Consider the following 20,304-nt stretch of genomic DNA (forward strand, 5'->3'; position numbering starts at 1 on the left):
TCAAGGCGGGCTCTGGTTCTGACTGCTAGACTTCGGACAAAGGAGAGGAACCCAGTACATTCAGGAGTGCCTGGTTTGAGGTCTGAGGCTCCTCATATGTAGACAGGATTGTAAAAATTACAGTCATAACCAACCCACTCAGCACAATCTGCCCTGTCCCAGAAACTCCCACCCCTGCACACCAAAGGCACCTCGGGGGTGAGTGAGGCACTCCCCAGCTACCATTATTATTTGCCTTTTCTTAGCTGTAGTAAGATTATCACTGCCTCCCCTTTCATTGGAAATATGCTTTCTTGAATGTGATTTACACCGCAGAAGGTCCATCCTTTGAAATGTTTGCTTTAGTAGATTTTGGCATAGTCACAGGCTTGAACGCCATCAGTATGTGCTTTCTGAACAGTTTCTTTACTGATCACATGGCTCCCAGCAGTTAGTCACTCCCCATTACTCCCTCCGCAGCCGCTGGCAATCACTAGGTCTCTGTGGACATGCTAACTGTAGAAATTTCACATAAACAGGATGGCACTGTCTGCAGCTTGCACCTAGCTGCTTTTCAAGTAGCACACTATTTCGAAGATTTAGCTGGGTTTTTTTTTAACAGAATGCCACTTCATTCTCATGGCTGAGTATGCATCTATTGTGGACACTTCGCCATTCATGAGCTGACAGACGTGGGGGTTGTTCCCACCCCGAAGTCACTGTGATCAGCGTGTTTGTAAAGTCTCTTTCTGCTTGCACCCCTAAGGATGCTGCTGCTGCTGGGTCATATGTGTCATAAACAGGTTAACCCTGTTTAGTCATTTGAGACTATTGTCCAGAGGGGATGAATTCTCAAACACTACTATATATACTGTGTGTGTGTGTGTGTGTGTGTGTGTGTGTGTGTACGTATGTATGTGTGTGTGTGTGTGTGTGTATATGCACAGTATATGGTGCATATAGTAGCTCCTATTTCTTATCCTTACTAATTTTTGGTATTCTCTCTCTCTTTCATTACAGCCATCTCAGAGTGTATAGTGCATGCTAAAGACCTTCTCAAGTCCTCACTGGCCTTGTATGTCACCACAGTAGAGAATGTCTAAGCCCTCCGTCATCGATTAATTTGGTTGATTGGTACTTTTGCAGTGCTGGATATGAACTGAGGGCCTTGGATGTATAGGGCATATGTTCTGCCTCTGAGATGCACCTCCAGTCTCTGGTTTACTGAGACCGTGTCAGGCCCTAAGCTCTCAATCCACATGGCCCACTTTTGGATTGTTTTGTCTTTTCATTCTTGAGTCGTCAAAGTTCTTCACATATTATCGCTAGGTGTCCCTTCCTATGTAATTTACACATATCTTCTATTTTTAGCTGTCTCTGGACTTTTCTTGTAATATCTTCTGAAAGACAACAAATTCAATTTGTACGCAGTTAACCTCACCCTTTCTCTTTTTTCTTTATGGTTCATGCTGTCATATTTAGGAATCCATCACATCTAATGATGGATTATGAAAGTCTACTCCCAAATTTTGTAATTTTAATTTTTTTTATTTTTGTGTCCAATCCATTGTGAGTTGGTATTTGTAAAGGATGTGAGGTGAAGGTTCAATGTCATTAATTTTATAGGTGTGAGGATCTAGTTATTCCAGCACCAACAGCAGAAATTTTAACCTCAACTGGATTATCTTGATATTCTCTTTTTCCTTAAGTATACTTTGAATGTTTCAAAACGTGCAGGCACAGACCACTGTCTTGCTATTTTTAAGATATTAGGCATTCTATTATTCTACCTAAACCTCTCTCATATAATTATTATCACATAACAAATAGGATATGTTCTAAGAAATGCTTGTCAGGCAGTTCTCCTAGTCACTGTTGGATACACTCCCACAGGACGATTGCCATACGTTAAGTCTGTCACTGAGCAAAACATTATGCGATGTGCATATTAGTGGCCAAGCTGCCTCCCCAATCCATCCCAAATTTCATATATGCATTCCTTAAGCCTGTTGTGTGATGGCCAATATGCTATGTATTAAGATACAATTTACACGAAGTCACAACAGCTCTTTGGGATATATATGAAGTGTATTACACTCTAAGCACCCTTCGGTGTTGAAAAAAACAGAATGGCTATTCCGGATTGGCCATTCTTACAGGATTTCCTCTACTAGGAGGACCGTTGGGCCAGAAAGCATGGCTGAACTGCTAGACAAACAGGAGTTCTGAGTATTTCAGATGGCAAAACAATGGGCACAAGTGCACACCACTACGGAACGTTATTGTCCAGAAACAAATGCTGAAATATGGACAGAACAGTATGAAGGTGAGCAAGCATGAGTGACAACGGCCTCACCTACCAGGCTTCATAACTCTACTTTTCTAAGTGGTTTCTAGACTCTAGGTAAGACACCCATGTGTGCTTCAGGATTGGACATTGGGGAGGAAATGGAACTGAGCAGTCCAGTCCGATTCTAAGCGTTCCTGATGAGCATCCTGCTGAAGTCAGACTTCTCTCTGTTTTTAATGTTAAGATGCTTTCTCTGCTAGCTAGACTTTATGCCAACTTGATATACAAACTACAGTTATCTGAAAGGGGGGAACCTCAATTGAGAAAATGCTTCCATAAGATCTGGCTGGAAAGCATTTTCTTGATTAGTGATCATGGGGGATGGGGGGAGGGCACAGCCCATGGTAGGTGGGTCTACCCCTAAGCTAGTGGTCCTGGGTTTTATAAGAAAGTAGGCTGAGCAAGCCATAATGAGAAAGCCAGCAAGCAGCACCCCTCTATGGCCTCTGCATCGGCTCCTGCCTCCTGGTTCCTGCCCTGCCGAGTTCCTGTTCTGTCTGAGCTCCTGTCCTGACTTCCTTTGATGATGAATATGGAAGTGTGAACCAAATGAATCCTTTCCTCCCCAAATCGCTTTGGTCATGGTTTTGTTACAGCAATAATAATCTAAACTAAGACACACTTTCGTCCCACAACTTTGTGACAACTATGATTTTTGCTCCTTAGATGTCTTAGTGATGACAAGCTTCCCCAAATGTTTTTCCCTGGGTCCCACTGTCCTTGTTCCTTTGAACTGTGAAACTGTGCAGCCCTGGAAGACACACATGCATTCTACTGCCTTCTAAATTCAACTTCTGTATTAACTATCTGTTTTTCTCAGACACTTCACGGTGATGTTTTATTAAAGAAACAACATATTGCTGAAGGTGAGTAAGCTGTCAAGTGCATTCTGTGCTCTAAAGCCAGCTGAAACGGAGCTCCGAGCTCAGGGACAGAGGTCTTGCCCTTGCTCATTTCAGCTCCTGGCCCTGAAAAGTCATCTACCAAACACAAGTGGCCACAAGCCTCACAGACTGCTTCCTCCTCTTCCTTTTCAAACCTAAGTCACTGTTAATCCATTCTTCCTGTAGTCTTCCAGATCGTCTAGTGTTTTCCATCAGAACTGTCCACTGGGAAGGACTGACAATGTGCTTCAATCATGAGGCTCAGCTCTCCTCTTACCCTTCCTGCTTTAATTTTAATAGGTTTTCAGAATCACAAATATCCTAAGGCAGAAAATTCCTCTCTTTTTCCCTCCTAGGATTCCCAATAATTGCTGTGTGTTTAATACGACAGCAACACCACTAGCAAGAAAAGGCACACTTTTAAGCACAGCTTCTCCCCCATTACAGTGTCCAATTTTAACTATTCCTTAATGGCCTTTAGCATAATGGGAGGTGTTATTTTTGCTGTCATAATGGTGAGAACCATACTGCGTTCAATAGAATGAAACATTTTCTCAGAATAAATGAGCATGGGACAGAACAGAACTCTGACAGTCCTTATTCCTATTAATCGCTTGGTAACATAAATATCACCCATCACTCCACCTTCCCATCAAATACACGCACATGCGCGCGCGCACACACACACACACACACACACACACACGTCAGAGGCTGGCCTGCACCCTTTTTTTCTTTTTCCCTCTAGTGATTCTTATGCACAAAGACCTGTGTAAAACAAGTAATTTATTTACAACAGTTGGAAAACTGGCCAATAATCTGGCAACTAAAAAAAAAAAAAGTCAAATTGGATCACATCAAATTAAGGGTGAAAAAAAAGATGAAATTATAGTGTTTGTAGTGTGTCTGGCATGGTGAAGAAATGGCTGTTTTTCACATCAAAGGAAGATAAATCTTTGTTGATTCTTGCCTGAGCTTCTACAATTTTCCTAAGTAGGTGCCATTTTTTTTCTTTCTACAAAAAACAAAACAAAACCCAACCCCACAAAAATTAAAAATGGAAAATTACTGATTTCTAGGTAGTTTTAAGGTATACTTAGAGGTTCCAAGAAAAAACTTAAAAGGAGGGGGCATGTGGAGTAAGAGCCCCTAAATATTAACAGCGATTATCATCTCTGAGCACAACTGTAGGTAATTTTTTTTTCTGTCCTTCAGAAGTTTTCTCCTAATTTTCCCAATGTATATACGATGTCCTTCTAGTTGGAAAACAACCAACAAATGATGAAAGAAGAAAACTGCTTAATTAGTGAGAAATGGTGAGGCATACTAATTAGCTGAGGCTTGGACCAAAACTCAAAATATACAGACAGCCACTGGACTGCAGGTACCTCAAACATCACATGTCCTCTAAACCTTGACTCTAAATGTCTACCTCTCATCCAGGCATATGTGGAAAGTTTCCCCTTTAAAACTTTTATCTTGAGCTAGGTGAGGTAATGGTCCCCTGTAACCCAGCATTCAAGAGATGGAGGCAAGAGAATCAGAAAGGAAGATCGAGAGTTCGAGGCCATCCTGTCAAATACTGAGTTTAAAGTCAACCCTGGCTACATGGTGTGTTTGATGCCAACCTGAGATATTCGAGTCCTGGGAAAGATGTGAGGAGAATTCTAAAGCAGAAGGGTCCATAGAGGAATTTCACATAGCTATTAGGCCTCTAACTGGACTAATAGTAGGCAGCCTACTGACCCTTCTGTATTGTTCTCTGACTCTGGCACTTCCAGCTTCAAGACCTGGGAAGCAACAAGCAGTACCATAAAAATGACAGCACTCTCTCCTGGTTATATGTGAAGTCATCCTGACACACTGAGAGAAGAGAATTTCAGCTGAGGAAATGCCTCCATCGGATGGCCCATGGCATGCGTTAGGGACAACTTCTGATTACTGACTGATGAAGGGGGGCCCAGCTCACTGTGGGAGTGGCATGCCCTAGGCAGGCAGGCCTGGGATACATAAGAAAGGTGGCTGAACTGTGAAACTGGGAGCAAGCCAGTGAGTAGTACACTTTCATGGTACCATGGCAACAGAAAGCAAGCAAGGACATAACCCTAGTGTTACTGTAACTACACTAACTCACGGAGGATGCTTGTTGAGCCTTGACATGTATTTTGCTGGAACAGTAATGGCGTACTAGTGAGTAGAGATGCCAGTCAAATGTCATACCTGTGAGATGTAACCTGGAGGAACATGAATGGGAGGAATGGACCCATTGGGTGACATCATGGGAACTTCAGCAGGTCCTGAAAGATATAAGAGCAAAATGTTAATAGATAAAGAGACACAGAGCATTAACTATAATTACTGCCATTTTTAATATGTGAAGTCTCTATTCAATAACTGGCATGCCATAACTACCTGAAACCATGGGTGAGGTAATTTCCTGGCTATACAACTCAAGGAAACAAACAAAACGTATATAAAAACAGCAACAGCAAGAAGGTTATAACCACCTCTATTAATATTTAACAATTCCCTACAGCCACAAATTCCATGAACCAAAACTATTCTGTTAAAGCCAGTCTAACAAAATAGAACAGAAGCTTTTTTCCCCCTTGACTATAAAAAATGTGCTAGAACAGTTCAAATCTCTTCCTTACAAACTCCAACTCTACTTGTTTTTTAATGTATTCTAATTAATATATAATAAATTTTGAAGTGAACATTCTTCAGGTTCAAAACCTCCTATAGGCTTTGGATTTAAGGTTTTATATGATTTTTTATTTTCAATAATTTATTATAACTTACCATTAATGTGAAAGCTATAACACCTTTAAAATACTCCAAACCAGTTGGGCCCAGTTATGCAGACCTGGAATCCCAGCTAGCTGAGCATGGGCTAAGGCTGGAAAGTCACAAGTTCAAGGCTTGCCTGGGCAGCTTTATAAAACCATACTTCAGAATAAAAAGTTGGAGTGTTTTAAAAAGGCTTTGGGATACAGTTCAGTGGTATAACACTTGTCATATATATATATATATATATATATATATATATATATATAAGATCCAGCCAGGCACAGTGGTGCATCCCTATAATCCTAGCACTCAGGGAGGCAGAGACAGGCAGAGCTTTGTGAGTTCAAGGCCAGCCTGATCTACAAAGCGAATCCAGGACAGCCAAGGCTACGAAGGGAAACCCTGTCCTGAAAAACCAAAAATATCCCAGATTTAATCCCAAATATCATAAATAAAATTAAAACAAAGTCAACCAGCTGTTTGGTCTGTCTCACATTAGACAGGGATAAAAATAGATCATCTTCTAAAACCAGGCATCATTAAGAATATTCATGCTGAATTTCTACTTTTACAGAGTAAAACATTAAACCAATGGAAGTTAATTCAATGAATGTATTTTTGTTGTTGTTTCAGCTGCCCACCCAGCCCTGCTTTGGAGACAGGGTCTTATATAGCCCAGGCTGGTCTGGAACTCCCACCATGCCCAGTTTTATGCAATACTGGCGCTTTGTGCTTGCTAGTCAAGCACTCTACCAATGAATACTAATCATACGATTAAGGCAAGCTAATGAATGTCAAAGTTAACGGTTACCTAAAATGTCGTTTGAGTTAATATTTCATCACAAACTAACTGTCCTATACCAAAAACAACAAGACATCCATCCAAGGACCCTTCAATTCAACAATTTCCCTACAAGTGAAGAAAAGCCTGGAACTTATCTTCAGGAGCCAGCTCTCACGGAGCGTTAGCAACCCACCCCCAATATCAGCCCAGAGCCATGGGTTTCACTGGGAGGTGCGACTTCCTGGCTCCAAGCACTGTGCTGTTTATTTGCTTTCTCTTGGTGGGTGTTGTGTGGCTGGCAGTGAAAACCACCCAGCTGGAACAAAACCCAAGAGAAACTTGCCACTTCACTTGGCAAAAGGAGACAAATCCTGTCCCTGAGTCACTGCATTTACAAGTAAGCGTGATACACCTTTCATACCACGGTCTCGTAACTGTCACAGCAGAGGATACAGTAGGGTGGAGAGGATGGGCATGAGCAGGTCTCCGAGTTTACAAGCAGACAGCAAAAGTGTAGAAAGGGTGCAGGACATCAAGGGAAATTCCCAATGACGGCTCCCTGCGTGTTCATGGACAACTCATCAAGTCAGTGAACCCACTGACCATCCCGACCCTCACAAACCCAGTGGTCTCATGTGTGTCTGTCATCAAAAGCATAAAAGAGCACGACACGCATCACAGCTCAGTGGTGGGGCAGAGGGCTTTGCATTCTCAAGCCTCTGGATTCCATTTCTACCAGGCCCCCTTACCAAAACAATGGATCATTGCACTACACCAAGTCATTTTTAAGTAGAATTAAACTTACATGGCAACCACTAAAGGTGTTGCTTTCCAAGTCCATGTTCCTCACCAGCTTCGGCATCTTTGTCATGGCCACCAAGACATACAAGCATTTCTTTTATATCCTTATTTGAATTGATTCACAAAAGAAGTGCGCTGTCTTTGAAATCTAAAAATTCATGCACTTGGCTCCACAGAACAGGTGCTAGGAGCTGGCTCTCCACCTGGTCTCACATCTCTGTGTGCCCGTGAACAAAGAACTCATTCAGTCTCCCTGAGCCTCACTTCTCGACAGTTGTAGGTGAAAATAAAAATGCCCACTTTCTAAGGTCAGGTTAAAGACTAAATTCATCAGTACCTGCTCCATAAAAGGGAACACAGAACTGACTTTGCTATGAGTGGATGAACCTCAGAAACATTATACTGAAGTCACCACTGGCACACACTATATATGATTCTAATCACACGGAACATTAGGAAGAAGATCAATCCATACAGAGTCACTGGGTAGCTGCTTGCTGACAATGTGTGAGGCTCTGGGTTTGATCCCCAGTACGTAAGTAATAACAGTAACACTAACAATTAATCCACGCAGGCAGAACTGATCGGTGGGTGCCTAGCATAGGGGCAAGGTAAAGGAAGAAGAGGAGAACTGAGAGTCAGAGAACACCTGCCCACGAGGTAGAGCGTTTCTTCTGGAGTCATGAAAATGCTCTAAAACTAGATAGGAGTGGTGGTAACATAACACAGTGACTCGGTAAATGCCAAGAAATGAAAACAACTACTATATACATTCACTTCACTGAAAAAAAAGGAATAATAATAACAATGAAACATTATGCACATAAACAATGAAAGGTAAGACGACAGAACTGAACAGTAACGACTTAGTGCATATTGAGACAATGCTATTTCCAAACATTGCTATGCGGAGATCAGTAGATGCATTCCATCTGCAGTCAGCTAGGGGTTTCAGGATGGGGATCACATATGCAAACAAGGCCTCAAACACTGATGCAAGCCCACGGCCCCTCAAGGTGTCATTTCAGATGCTGAGCATATCCCTTTGGTCCCAGCAAAATGAGGAAGGCATACTGCTCTCTCCAACCTACACTTATTTCCCAAAGGCTAAGCATTGACTTGAATGCAGCCCTGTCCCTACAGAAGCCTGGCTTTGTATCTGGCCTCTGCTACAGCAGCTACCTGAAGAGAGGAGCACCCGCTAACTTCAAGGGTTGCTCAGAGGAAGGGAAGGTGGGGCACAGACTGAGCCTCTTCAACAGCACCTCCACAAAAATTGCTAGCTCAGTAACTTTAACACTGCATCTAAGTGAGACAGGAATGATGTGAATGAAGGCATCCCAACAGAATCACTCACTGCCCAGAGAGCCCAAGAGAGCAAGTAACTTGTTTTGCCCTTCACAGTTTTTCCCCAATATTTCTATCTTTTAGCTGCAAAACTGTACCCTGTTTTTTAATTATATACAATATATAATTACAACTTAGACAATAAGAAACAAAAAAGGAACAGGCAGTTGTTTTCCTTTCATTTGGTATCTATTCCCATATCCCTAACCATACCATGCCCTTTCTCTCCTCCAATTCCTTGGTTTTGGACCAGTTTCTAGGAAACCTTGAGAGTTGGGTATGCCTAACTTTCTCAGTGTGCTGGGACAGCTAGATGCCAAAGGACCAGCCCTCACTTTCTGAAAGTGGGTCTCCTATATTGGACACTGGCTTTAGTACCAGAATTTCTAGTCTGGCCCAGCCATTGCCCTTAGAAGCAAATGATCATAATAGCGAAGTCTTCCGGAGCATACACCTGAAGTAAATCACTACCAACATCCAAAGCTGAGTCAGACAATAAAGCCCAAAACAGCCCACTCTATCTTCTCAGTTCAAAAGTCAGGGCTCAGGATCTGTCTGCCCCCTCAGTTAAAAATGTAGGTTTTCTTTCAAGGCACTCCTCTAAGAATTGAGGTACAAGGCCAGTGTAAGACTTGAAACTGAAATCTTAACTTCCGTTGGTTTAAATCAACTTGACATCTACATAAATAATCTACTATCAGGTGGCCTTACAATGCCTGTGCTTTAGAACAAGCTAAATAGTTTCTGTGTGAATATATAGTGCTGTAATATATTACCTAATATTTTATTGATTTCAATTCAATAAGCATTTATTATGCAAGATGTGGAAAGAAATGGAAAGGCACCAGGATTTCACAGCAGATCCATAAAAACAACCAAACTACCACACAGAGCTCAGCGATGTTTTTAAAGAGGTGAACAGTGTTGGGGTTACATAGCAATTACTCTTGGTACTGAAGGAAGATTTAAAGCCCTCCCACTGGCAGTGTGTGGTATAGGAACTGGTGAGCCATTCACCACACGCTAACACTGTGCTAACACAGGTTGAAAGAACCATATTTGAGTTCAGAATTATGGATGCAAAGCTTTAAGATGGTCAAAGAGATCAGGTTCCAGGCAGGGGCCTGTAAGTGAATCTTGAACTCTGGTTTTTGGAACTCTTTCTGCTGCTTTGTTGAATTCAAGACACCTAGTATAGGTGTCAGACTGTGCAGGAAGCCAAGGCTACAGGGACATTAAAGAGAAGGAGCGCCTCCATTCCTAACTATGGAGAGAAAGCAGGTGAGTAATGCAGGGATGCAAAGAGCCGGTCGAGGAAGGAGAGGCCAGTTTGGGTCCCTGCCTTTGCCCTGAGGTTTGTGACAGACGCTGTCTATGAGCACCAATGCAGGCTTGCAGTCCAGACATCTCAAGAAGCGTAGGTTCTTGGTATGCTTGGACAACAGAAATGGCAAAAGAGTGAGGCAGAAGACCCACGTGAAACGGTATAGGCTGAATCTTGCAAACATGAAAGACAATTGAGTTCAGTCTCATTTCCAATCCAAAGCTCAAACTGGTTTCTGATTTCTTGGGGCCCTGCCCTTCATGCTCTCTGAATCCACATTAGGAACACGATTTATCTGCACTACACTTGATAAACATCTCACACCCCCCTGTCAGTTATGATTGTCAACGACACCCAAATTCAGACTTCCTGGATTGGTCTTCCACATGAGACTACGGACGGCATTATTCATGGATTTACCTGTTTACACGCCAGCCAGGAGCCTGCAAGCTCCAAATCTCTAAAGAATGCCCAGACAACACTCGGTAGTACTGAGAAATGGCTTCTGACGGATTGCTTCCCATCTACAGTCCCTACGAGTAATTCCTACACTGCAGACAAAACCGTTGAAATGGCGTTAGCATTTCAAAGCCATGTACACGCGTGACCATCCATCTATCTGCTTTGCATGGGGCTGTATGCCTATAGTACATATGTCAGTGTGGGCACATGCATGCGGAGGCTAGAGGCTGTCACTAATCGCCCTCCACTTTACATACTGAGCTATGGTCTCTCACAATCAGTTATGGCCGATTCGGCTAGTCCAGCTTGCCATGGGAATTCCCTAACTCATCTGCCCAAGTTCTGGAATGACAAGTGGGCTGCCATGCCCACCCTTCCTCTATGCGAGGACTAGAGATATGCGGCAGATGTTCTAATATCAATTCAGAAGAAAAAGCAACAAGGAAGAATGCAATAAGATGCAGGTAGGGAGACAGCATGGTGGGTACGATGCTTGCCTGAGAACACCCAGTCTGGACTCTCTGGAGCCCACATAAAAGCTGGAGGCAGTAGGAAGAGCTCCTGCATTCCCAGAGCTCTGATGGGAAAGGCAAGGCAGAGGCAGGAGAGTCTCCAGAGCTTTGGGGTAGACAGCCTGACTGATGGCAAACAAAACAAAACAAAACAAACAAAACTTGTCTCCAAACAATTTGGAAAGGTGAAGGCTGACACCTGAAAGTTGTTCTCAAGCACCACACATTCATCGTAGAATACACACCCACACACACCTGGACACGGCACACATAACAATGCACATACTAAAGAGCAACAAACACATAAATCCTATGGAAAATAAGCACATTCAAGATCCTTTAAATATAATTTATTTGTAGTTACCTTCAATAAGCAGAGGCTTATTTGCAGTATGATATTTTAAAACGGAGAGAAAAAACTAACAGGACATTAGCAGAGTGCCATAAATTTTATCCTGATAGTGGATATTTAATTGAATATAATTCAACTAACAGAGATGAGTATAATTTGTCTAAAAATAGTTCTCCAGCTTTACTCATGATAAATCTGTTCCATAGCAACAGACTGATCATAGGATTTTATATAATACAGGATAATAAGCACTATATGTACATATATATTAAGAAGCAGTTTGTGCAATAATTGCATTTCTTTCTATGATTATGAGCGCCTTGTGATAGTTTATTACAAAGTCCTATGTGCCTATGCAAAAGAGTCAGGTGATAAAAATCTTTCAGAAAACTATTTGTGCATGTACAAACATGTGTGTGTCTATAGGCTTATGAATATATTCATGTGGTTCTGTTGGAAACACGTGTGCTCGTCCAGAGGCCAGCTACTCAAATTGAAGTGTCTTTCTTGATTGCTTTCTACCTGGTCTCTGGAAAAGTGTAACATGGAACTCGATGCTCTCCAACTGGCTAGCCAGTAAGCTCCAGGGAGCAACCTGTTGCCAATCCACAGGCGGATGTCACTAAGCTTGGCTGTTAACGGGTGCCGGGGATCTAAGCACAGTCTTTCATGCTCATGTGACAGGGACTTTACTTAGTCTTGCAAGTCCTGGATCAGTTAATAAGATCATAATAGATATTTTCAGAATTTCCTTGTGGAACACATGGTCGTCCAGACACTTCCCACTTGAAAGTGTGAACTGATGAACACTCTCTAGTCAACATGGCAGAACACATCGGGTAAAGTCAACTTCACTTTCTCAAAATGCAGCAGTTTCCACTGTTTAATAATCCAAATTGGAAAAAGTTTTCCTTTCTTAACAAGCAGCACCCTGAACCTCTTTCTAACAGGCATGCAAACTACATGGCACTTCAATTACATAAAGGAGGCCTTCAGCTGCCTGGACAGTTGGAGCCTACAGGCAGCCAGCAAGAAAACTATTTGGAACACCTTTCTTCCCTCCTTCTCTGACGTGGCTGGAACGGCGGGCATCTCTAATATGTACGTTCTGAAAATACCACTTGCTGTCCATCCCTGTATGTTCCGTGTACGGGAATCATTATAGCCCTGGTCTCTTACACTGAAGTTGGAACAGAAACAAACACATCAGTGGCTTTGCCACACAATGCCCAACTGCCCACTGAAAATAAAATGCTCCTGCTTCCAGCTCTGGACTCATGAACCATGACAGTGATAATTCAGTCCACTTCAGAGTTAGAGCCTGCGAATAGGACCCTCCGACACCAGACCAAATGAGTTTTGTACTACCTCTGCCTGCCAAATGAGATCTTAAGTTCTTGGTGTTCAAATGAAGACTATTCTGATTACTTAAATACCCATGTTTGTATATTTATAAGTAATTTAATGATACCACTGACAATCTCTAAAATATTACAGTTATGTTCCAGAAATTTACCATATAGTTTTAAAATAATTACATCATCATTACTCTAGTCCAATGGCAGAATAATCAGGCATTCGATCAGTTGTTTTTTAATTTCAATACCACTTTTTAAATTTTTTTTATTTTTATTAATTACACTTTTTTCACTTTGTATCCCCCATAAGCCCCTCCCTTCTCCCCTCTTGATCCCACCCTCCCACCCCCTTCACGAATGCCCCTCCCCAAGTCCCCTGATAGGGGAAGTCCTCCTCTCCTTCCTTCTGATCTTAGTCTATCAGATCACATCAGGAGTGGCTGCATTGTCATCTTCTGTGGCCTGGTAAGGTTGCTCTCCCCTCAGGGGGAGGTGATCAAAGAGCAGGCCAATCAGATTATGTCAGAGGCAGTCCCTCTTCCCATTACTTTGTAACCCACTTGGATACTAACTGCCATGGATTACATCTGTGCAGGGGTTCTAAGTTATCTCCATGCATGGTACTTGGTTGGAGTATGAGTCTCTGGGAAGGGGTGTTCAAATTTCTGGTTCTGTTGCTCTCCTTGTGGAGTTCTGAAACTTATGGCCAACTGTTGGGCAGTGTGCATAGAATCTTATGTAAGAAGTGGGAAATAGTAAGATTTGGAGAGGACAGGAACTCAATACCACTTTTTAAAAATTGTCAGCAAAATTTCAACTTTCCAAGAATATAAAGATGATGTGATGATTCTACCTGTGGCTGCACATTCAAAATAGTAGCAAAAAGCTTCCTAACTGACAAGTCTCTTACTCTGGCCAGGGGAAAAAAAAAAAAAGAAAAGAAAAGAAAAAGAAAGAAAGAACGCTTTCTTCCTTAATAGTTCAGTCTTCTTAAGATTATACTCATTTTTATATAATTAAAATCACATAACAGTCAAGTCATTTTTGTATTTGGCTAAAAAATTAACAATGATATTATATGTGTGTGCGCGTGTGTGTGTGTGTATATATATATATATATATATGTAAACTATTAAGAAAAATTTAATCATTCAGTGTACTAACTTGACTGATTTTATCCACAACTTGCCCAAGAACAATAAAAAAGAATGTGATAGGAGCTTATGACATGGAAAATATGTATGTAATAAACAATTCAGAGGTACTTTTACATTTCCTCTTTATATTTCAGTTAAATGTTATGACTTTTTTTTTAAGTGCCAGTATTATTTGTGAAATGGTTTCAAAGGTTTTTCTTAGAAATGCTTGCTTCTATGTGACCTCTCATCTATGACAAGTTGCTTCCTCTTATTGTCCCATGCTGCAGGTTCTTTAAGGGGACTGCCCACTGTAAAATCTTACCATTGCTAAATTAATAAGGTTCCCAAAGGAGTTAATTTTCTTTTGAAAAAAAAAAAAAAAAAGTCATGTGTGTTTATTAGGAAGAGCCACAGCAAAAAAAAAAAAAAACCTCCTGTGGTCCAAAAAAAGACAAGAGGCCAAGAGGCTCAGGCATATTTTATGTGTATGCATGAATGGTGTTTGTTTGTATGCATCCGATCCTACCACGGCCCATCTATCTCTATAGGGTAGAGATTCACCAGCTGTCTACCCTAGACTTAGCCTGCTCAATCTGGACAAGCAGTGAGGTTGACCAGTCGTCCATCCTTCCACTTTAGGCTGTTGTTTGTACATGTTCCCTGAAATATTACTATTTTCCTATGGTGTAAAGAGTCCAAGTTCCTGCTCTCCATTTACTATGTGGAACCTGAGGATCAAACTCAGGTTGTGAGACTAAGTCTTTACCTACCATCTTTAAGAACCCATCAACATATTTTTGAGTAGGTCTGCCTCTCTACAAATCCCCTGGGTTGGTAGTATTACCCCGGAAATCACAAGAGTGGCCAGGCTGGGCTAGAGTGGCACTACAGAGCTACATGCAGCCTAGTTCTCATGACCCTAGTCTCCAATGAGGACTGGAAGTCACAGTCCTACTAAATTACAGTCCTACAGTTGCTATGGAGCCTACTAAGTTTAATATGCTAGGGTTGTACACCAGCCAGTCTGAACTGCCCTCCTTCCCCACACCATAAATTATGCACCCAGGAGCTACATACACACCGGAAAAAAAATCCTTATCATTTAAACATAGGAAAACATCCTTGTTCTATGTGACCCATTCACTTAACTTGCAATTGGTGCTTTACCTATAACCCAGTCCATTTGTCCTCTTCCAGTGTACTCAATCAGGAAAAAGGATCAGTTACAATTAAAAGGCAAATGCTACCTAACTGCACTCAAATGACAATTATAGTGTGCAAGACAATTTGAATAATACCACAACAGGACTGGAAGTATGTCATTCAGAATTCTTGAAACACAGTGTGTATTCTTAGAAGAAACAGAGAAATTGGGAAGGACAGATTCTGTACATGATGCCCATGGGGCCAATGCCAATGGAGAGCATCCAAAGGTTCTGTAGACAGTCACAAAATCCTTATTGATAGGGCCAGGAAAGAAGATTCAGCAGTTGAGGCCACTTGCTGCTCTTGTAGAGGAGATGGAGTCAGATCCCAGTACTCCCATGGTGTCTCATAACCATTCTTAACTCTAGTTTCAGGAGGTCCCACACCCTCTTCTGACTTCTACAAGTTCAAAACATGCACACGGTGCACAGACAGACACAAAACACTCATACATATTAAACAAATAAATAAACAAACGAATAAATAAGTAAATGAATGAATAACTAAGTAAATAAATAAGTGAATGATGGATGGCTACATAGATCGATCTATGATCGATAGATAGATAGATAGATAGATAGATAGATAGATAGATAGATAGATAGATAGATTTAAGCCCCCATTACCAAACCAGCGAGGAGCTATCTTCAGGTCCAGTATTAGGTCTTACACATTAGAAACTATATTCACTTTCTATGACAAACATCAGGATAACCGGAAGAGATTAAACAAGGGTACCCTACTCCCTTCCTCACTGGACTTCAAGCTCAGACACTCTGGATTCAGTGTTGCCATAATCCTGTCATTGGTTTCCCTTCACTAATAGGAAGTGTTCTGAAATTAAGCTTTTTGACTTCCCATAGAAACATCTAGAATTTATTAAAGATAGGCCCCATTTCCCTAAACAAGCTAGTAATCGCATTACTCTTGAAATTGCAAGCTGAATCCTTGAGGAGCTTCTTCATATCCTGGAAGTACACACAACTGCTTCTCTTGCCATGATTACTCAGCAAAAGAGGTTGATCCCTGTAGATAGATTAGGCACCAATAATGCTAGGAAATGGCTTTCTCCCATGAGCCTGCAATAGGCCTGATTAACACCAAACATGTTGAAAAGAGCTACTTACACTATCCAATAGTCACATGACCACACAGTAGGAAAAAGTCAGAAAATGCTCTCTTGCTCTCTCTCTCTCACACACACACACACACACACACACGCACACACGCGTGCATGTACACAAAGACCACACCTTATGCAAATATTCTATCAATATGTAGAAATATGTGGTTGTATGAGTTACATGCCATATATAATTACTATTCACATATATCTTCTGACTTTACTCTTAGATACTTTATACTTTCTTTGAAGTTCTAAATCAAACTGTCAATTAGCTCTGAGCAAAATGAAATGGCCAGTATTACCTATCAGACCATAACACAATTCAATTTATTGTGCTAACAAAAGACAGAGTTAAGCAGTAAATTTATTTCCATAATAAAGAGACTGTTTCACCTACTGAACACAGTAGTTAAAGTTATCTAAGCTTCATAAATGTTGGATTTTTAGTATCAATAGACACTTCTACAAACCTCTGATGTAATATACACTCCCAGAAATTAAGAGGAGAAGAATAAACTCCCGGGAGAGTAAAATCCAATCTTTTTCACTGGCCAGTCCCCATTGTACAGCTGCAGCATAGGTGACATGACCACACCCCTACAGATTTGACAAAACCCCACCAATTACAAGCAGTGAGATCCAAGGCATGTTAGTAAACCTCTGTCTGTGCCTCACTTTCCCTCCCTAAAGTGAAGAAAACAATACAGGTTGAGCATACCTAACCCAAAGTGTTTGGAAATCTAAAATGCTCCAAACTTAAATATTTGTGAGCATTGATGATGCTTTAAAAGTTCTAGCTTTTCTATCTTCAGATTTGGGGTACTCAGTTAGTAAAGTGTGCACAAACATTTAATGCTGAAGTATTTTAAACCCTTATGGTTCCAAGCATTTTGGATAAGGAATATCCCACATGTAGTATCAGCCTCAGAAGACTGGTACTGTTGAAGGGAATGAGCTGGCATGCATCAAGGGCTCACAAGAGGGCCTTGCAGATGCTCAGCTTGCCGGCATCAGCTAGCTGGCGTCATCATCATGGCACCACAGCCAGAGCTGGCCTTTTTCTCCTGGCCTAATTGGTGTAGTCCAGATGTAAGCCATTACAGTTTTGGAACTGTGCATTTCCAGCATCTCCAGGTACAGGTAGTGCTAGATAAGGAGTAAAACTTAGATGAACAAGGCAGTAAATACTTTATCTATGGAGTGAGCCAAGAACTCATTTATAGCAACTGGGCTCCTCACTGATGAAGACCAGGCAGTATGTTTATTGCTGAAGGAGAATCTCCCCTTCCACTCATAAAACCATTGGGATCTGACAGTAAACTACAGAAAGCCTTCTGTGTTTTCTCCACAATGCCAAGCAAAGTTTGGCCCGTGCATAACCGATACTTAGTAGCCTATTCAGCTCAAAATAAGCAAGTATCTTCTTGTATGTTTCCAGAGATGGCCTATAAACAAAGACATCTCAACTTTAAAGCCCAGAAAACAATGGCTAACCATCAGGGATGGCTACATTTTCCCACAAACCAAGATCTCAAATTTATAATGAACGTATACTAGACTTTGCCAGAACATACAATTACCATAGACTTTAGTACAGAATGTAACAACAGAAAATTCTATTTATTGTCACTCTTTTGTATTCAGTAAGTCTTGAATGCTAAAATATAAAGAAGAATTTGCAAAGCAACAGGAACTCCTGCACACAAGTTAACCTTCAATAATTATTCAGGTGTGACGAACCCCTATCACCTACTCAGGAGTACTCCTTAGTGTGGTAAGGTGCAGCAGGGTACCACTTTAAGGGGTGCTTGATACGAGTGGGCAGAAATGGACCATCCCTTGGAGGACCCCTGAAGAAAGTTTTATTTTGCTTAGGAGAAATTGGGGGGGGGGGATTCTCACAATTCTATTTGCCAAAAGAGCCTGTTTACTTACAAAAACTGGTTGCAGGGGGCTAGAAGAAAGCCCTTTCATACTTTCTTCCTTTCCCTCCATTACTTTCTTGCTCCCCTTGAGAAGAGCCTCGGCTGCATGTTTGGCTTCTAAGGGCCTGATAAGACCCTAGATGCTACAGTGAATGCCGAGGCCTGAAAGGAATAGTTCTCTCTCCCTCCCTTTGAGTCAGAAATTCTGAACACAAGAGGATCCATTCAGGGCATGATGGAGTGCCTCACAGAGGCGGCAATATGTTCCCAGTTGGCAAACAGAGAGCTGTTTGGACAGTGAGCACAGCCATCCACTCAGCAAACATCAGTTTTCCGAAGAGTTCGCAGGAGAAAGCAGGAGACGCTGTAGGACCCTTTTGTCAGACTCCAGCTCTAATTTGGGACAACCTTTCTAAACAAAGTGCTTTTGTTCCAAAGGGACAATTCAGTGGGTCCCAACTGCTTTCCTAGAAACTATGTCCATCTATTCTCAACTGCATTTGAGCCAAACAATCATTTGTAAAGGCCCGAAAGTACAAGAAAGTGATGGGAAACACCCTGATTTCCATCTGCATAATAACTGGCAAGGAATGACTAGTCTGTCAGCTGGCTAGGATGACAGCTAGAAGTGAAGAGAAAACGGTGGCTTCATAAGGGCTATCTTGCCCTGTAAGATGCTTTTAAGAACAAGGGTGCTGCTAGTGCTCCATCTGAAGACCACCAACAAACATCCTGCAAAGATCAGAGCAAAAAAAAAATGAGCAAGTGAACTTCCGGTCCAGTTATGTTCCTCTGTGGATGTAATTCCTCTCTCCCTATAGGACTTTGGAAGAAAATGCATGCATGGTTTAATTAAAATGGTCAGTTTTGAAAGGTTACCGACACTAAGTAAGAGTCCTGTTCAGCCAAATTTTCACCAGTCTCTATGACACAAGTAAATGAACATGGAGCAGACCTGTTCTGCTTGGCTTTCTCCCCTCTCTAGCCATGACTTGCTACTATGACCAATGTGCCCAATGACAGAAATCTGTGACAATGACACTTCATTAGCATGAATGCCAGAAGTAAAATGTGTATAAACCAGGGACTTATTTCCATGGGTGAGCATTTGCCAAGCACGCATAGGACTCTGGGTTCAGTCAGCAGTACTGCAAATAAGCAAATCAACAAGAATTTAAAAGGCTTTCATTCTGAAAATATAGGTAGCACCAGAAGAGAAGGAGAACAGAAAGAAAGGGCATATCTTACAGGATATAAGAATGCCCACAGTCTTTAATTTAGTCTCAGTATTCCTAAGTGCTGACTCTCCAGCGGTTCAACATGTAAAGGGTAAATGCCAGAACCTAGACGATGTTTTATGTAGGAAACTAATATGGTTCAGTCGCCTGTTTTTGTCTAGTACACAAAAAGTTTTCATATTTTTATAGAGCTATAAAAGAAGAGTACAGTATGGACTGGAGACTAGACGTCTCCAAAGCAGGAGATTTTCTTGCCCTTTCCAGAATGAATCTGCCAATCCCCGTGCTAAGCCACTACAGAACTGGTAAATAATAATTCCTGGTTCTACTTGAGACAAGTGAAAAACACACTTTCAAATAATGTCTGTCAGGGTCAGAGGCCAGAGACCTGGAGAAGATGAAATGCAAGAGTTACAACAGGAGGGCCCAGGTGGGAATCCACTTACTCGGCAGCATGCGGTTATTAAGACAACTCTGACAGTAAGACAAACCCTTCTTCCTTTGGAAGATACCCCATAAATCACACAACTCGCAGAATTCCTAACTTACAACACACAGAATAATAAAGAGCCACTTGCCTGTACCAGCTGGCATTGAACTAAGTGAGCCAAAGGTGATGAAGAACAAGTGTAATAGGGTGGGCGGAGCTTCCGAAGATGCTCCTGTCTCTGCCCACCATCTCCCTGTAGAAGGCCCTGTGGTACAGCTTTTGTGGTGGCTCTGGGGT

The 20,304-nt window shown here is 41.7% G+C and overlaps 1 protein-coding gene across 3 annotated transcripts in view; it reads right to left on the minus strand.

The window, feature by feature from the left end:
- The window catches only part of Fndc3b (fibronectin type III domain containing 3B), a 293,021-nt gene that overhangs the window by 136,769 nt on the left and 135,948 nt on the right, over positions 1–20,304 (minus strand). For all 3 annotated transcript variants that reach the window (XM_060378158.1, XM_060378156.1, XM_060378157.1), the window contains exon 4: positions 5,434–5,510. In XM_060378158.1, coding sequence (XP_060234141.1) covers positions 5,434–5,510 — 77 coding nt within the window. The remainder of the gene's footprint in view (positions 1–5,433; positions 5,511–20,304) is intronic.

This window comes from Meriones unguiculatus, chromosome 2 (genome assembly GCF_030254825.1).
Source record: "Meriones unguiculatus strain TT.TT164.6M chromosome 2, Bangor_MerUng_6.1, whole genome shotgun sequence".
Lineage (NCBI taxonomy): Eukaryota > Metazoa > Chordata > Mammalia > Rodentia > Muridae > Meriones > Meriones unguiculatus.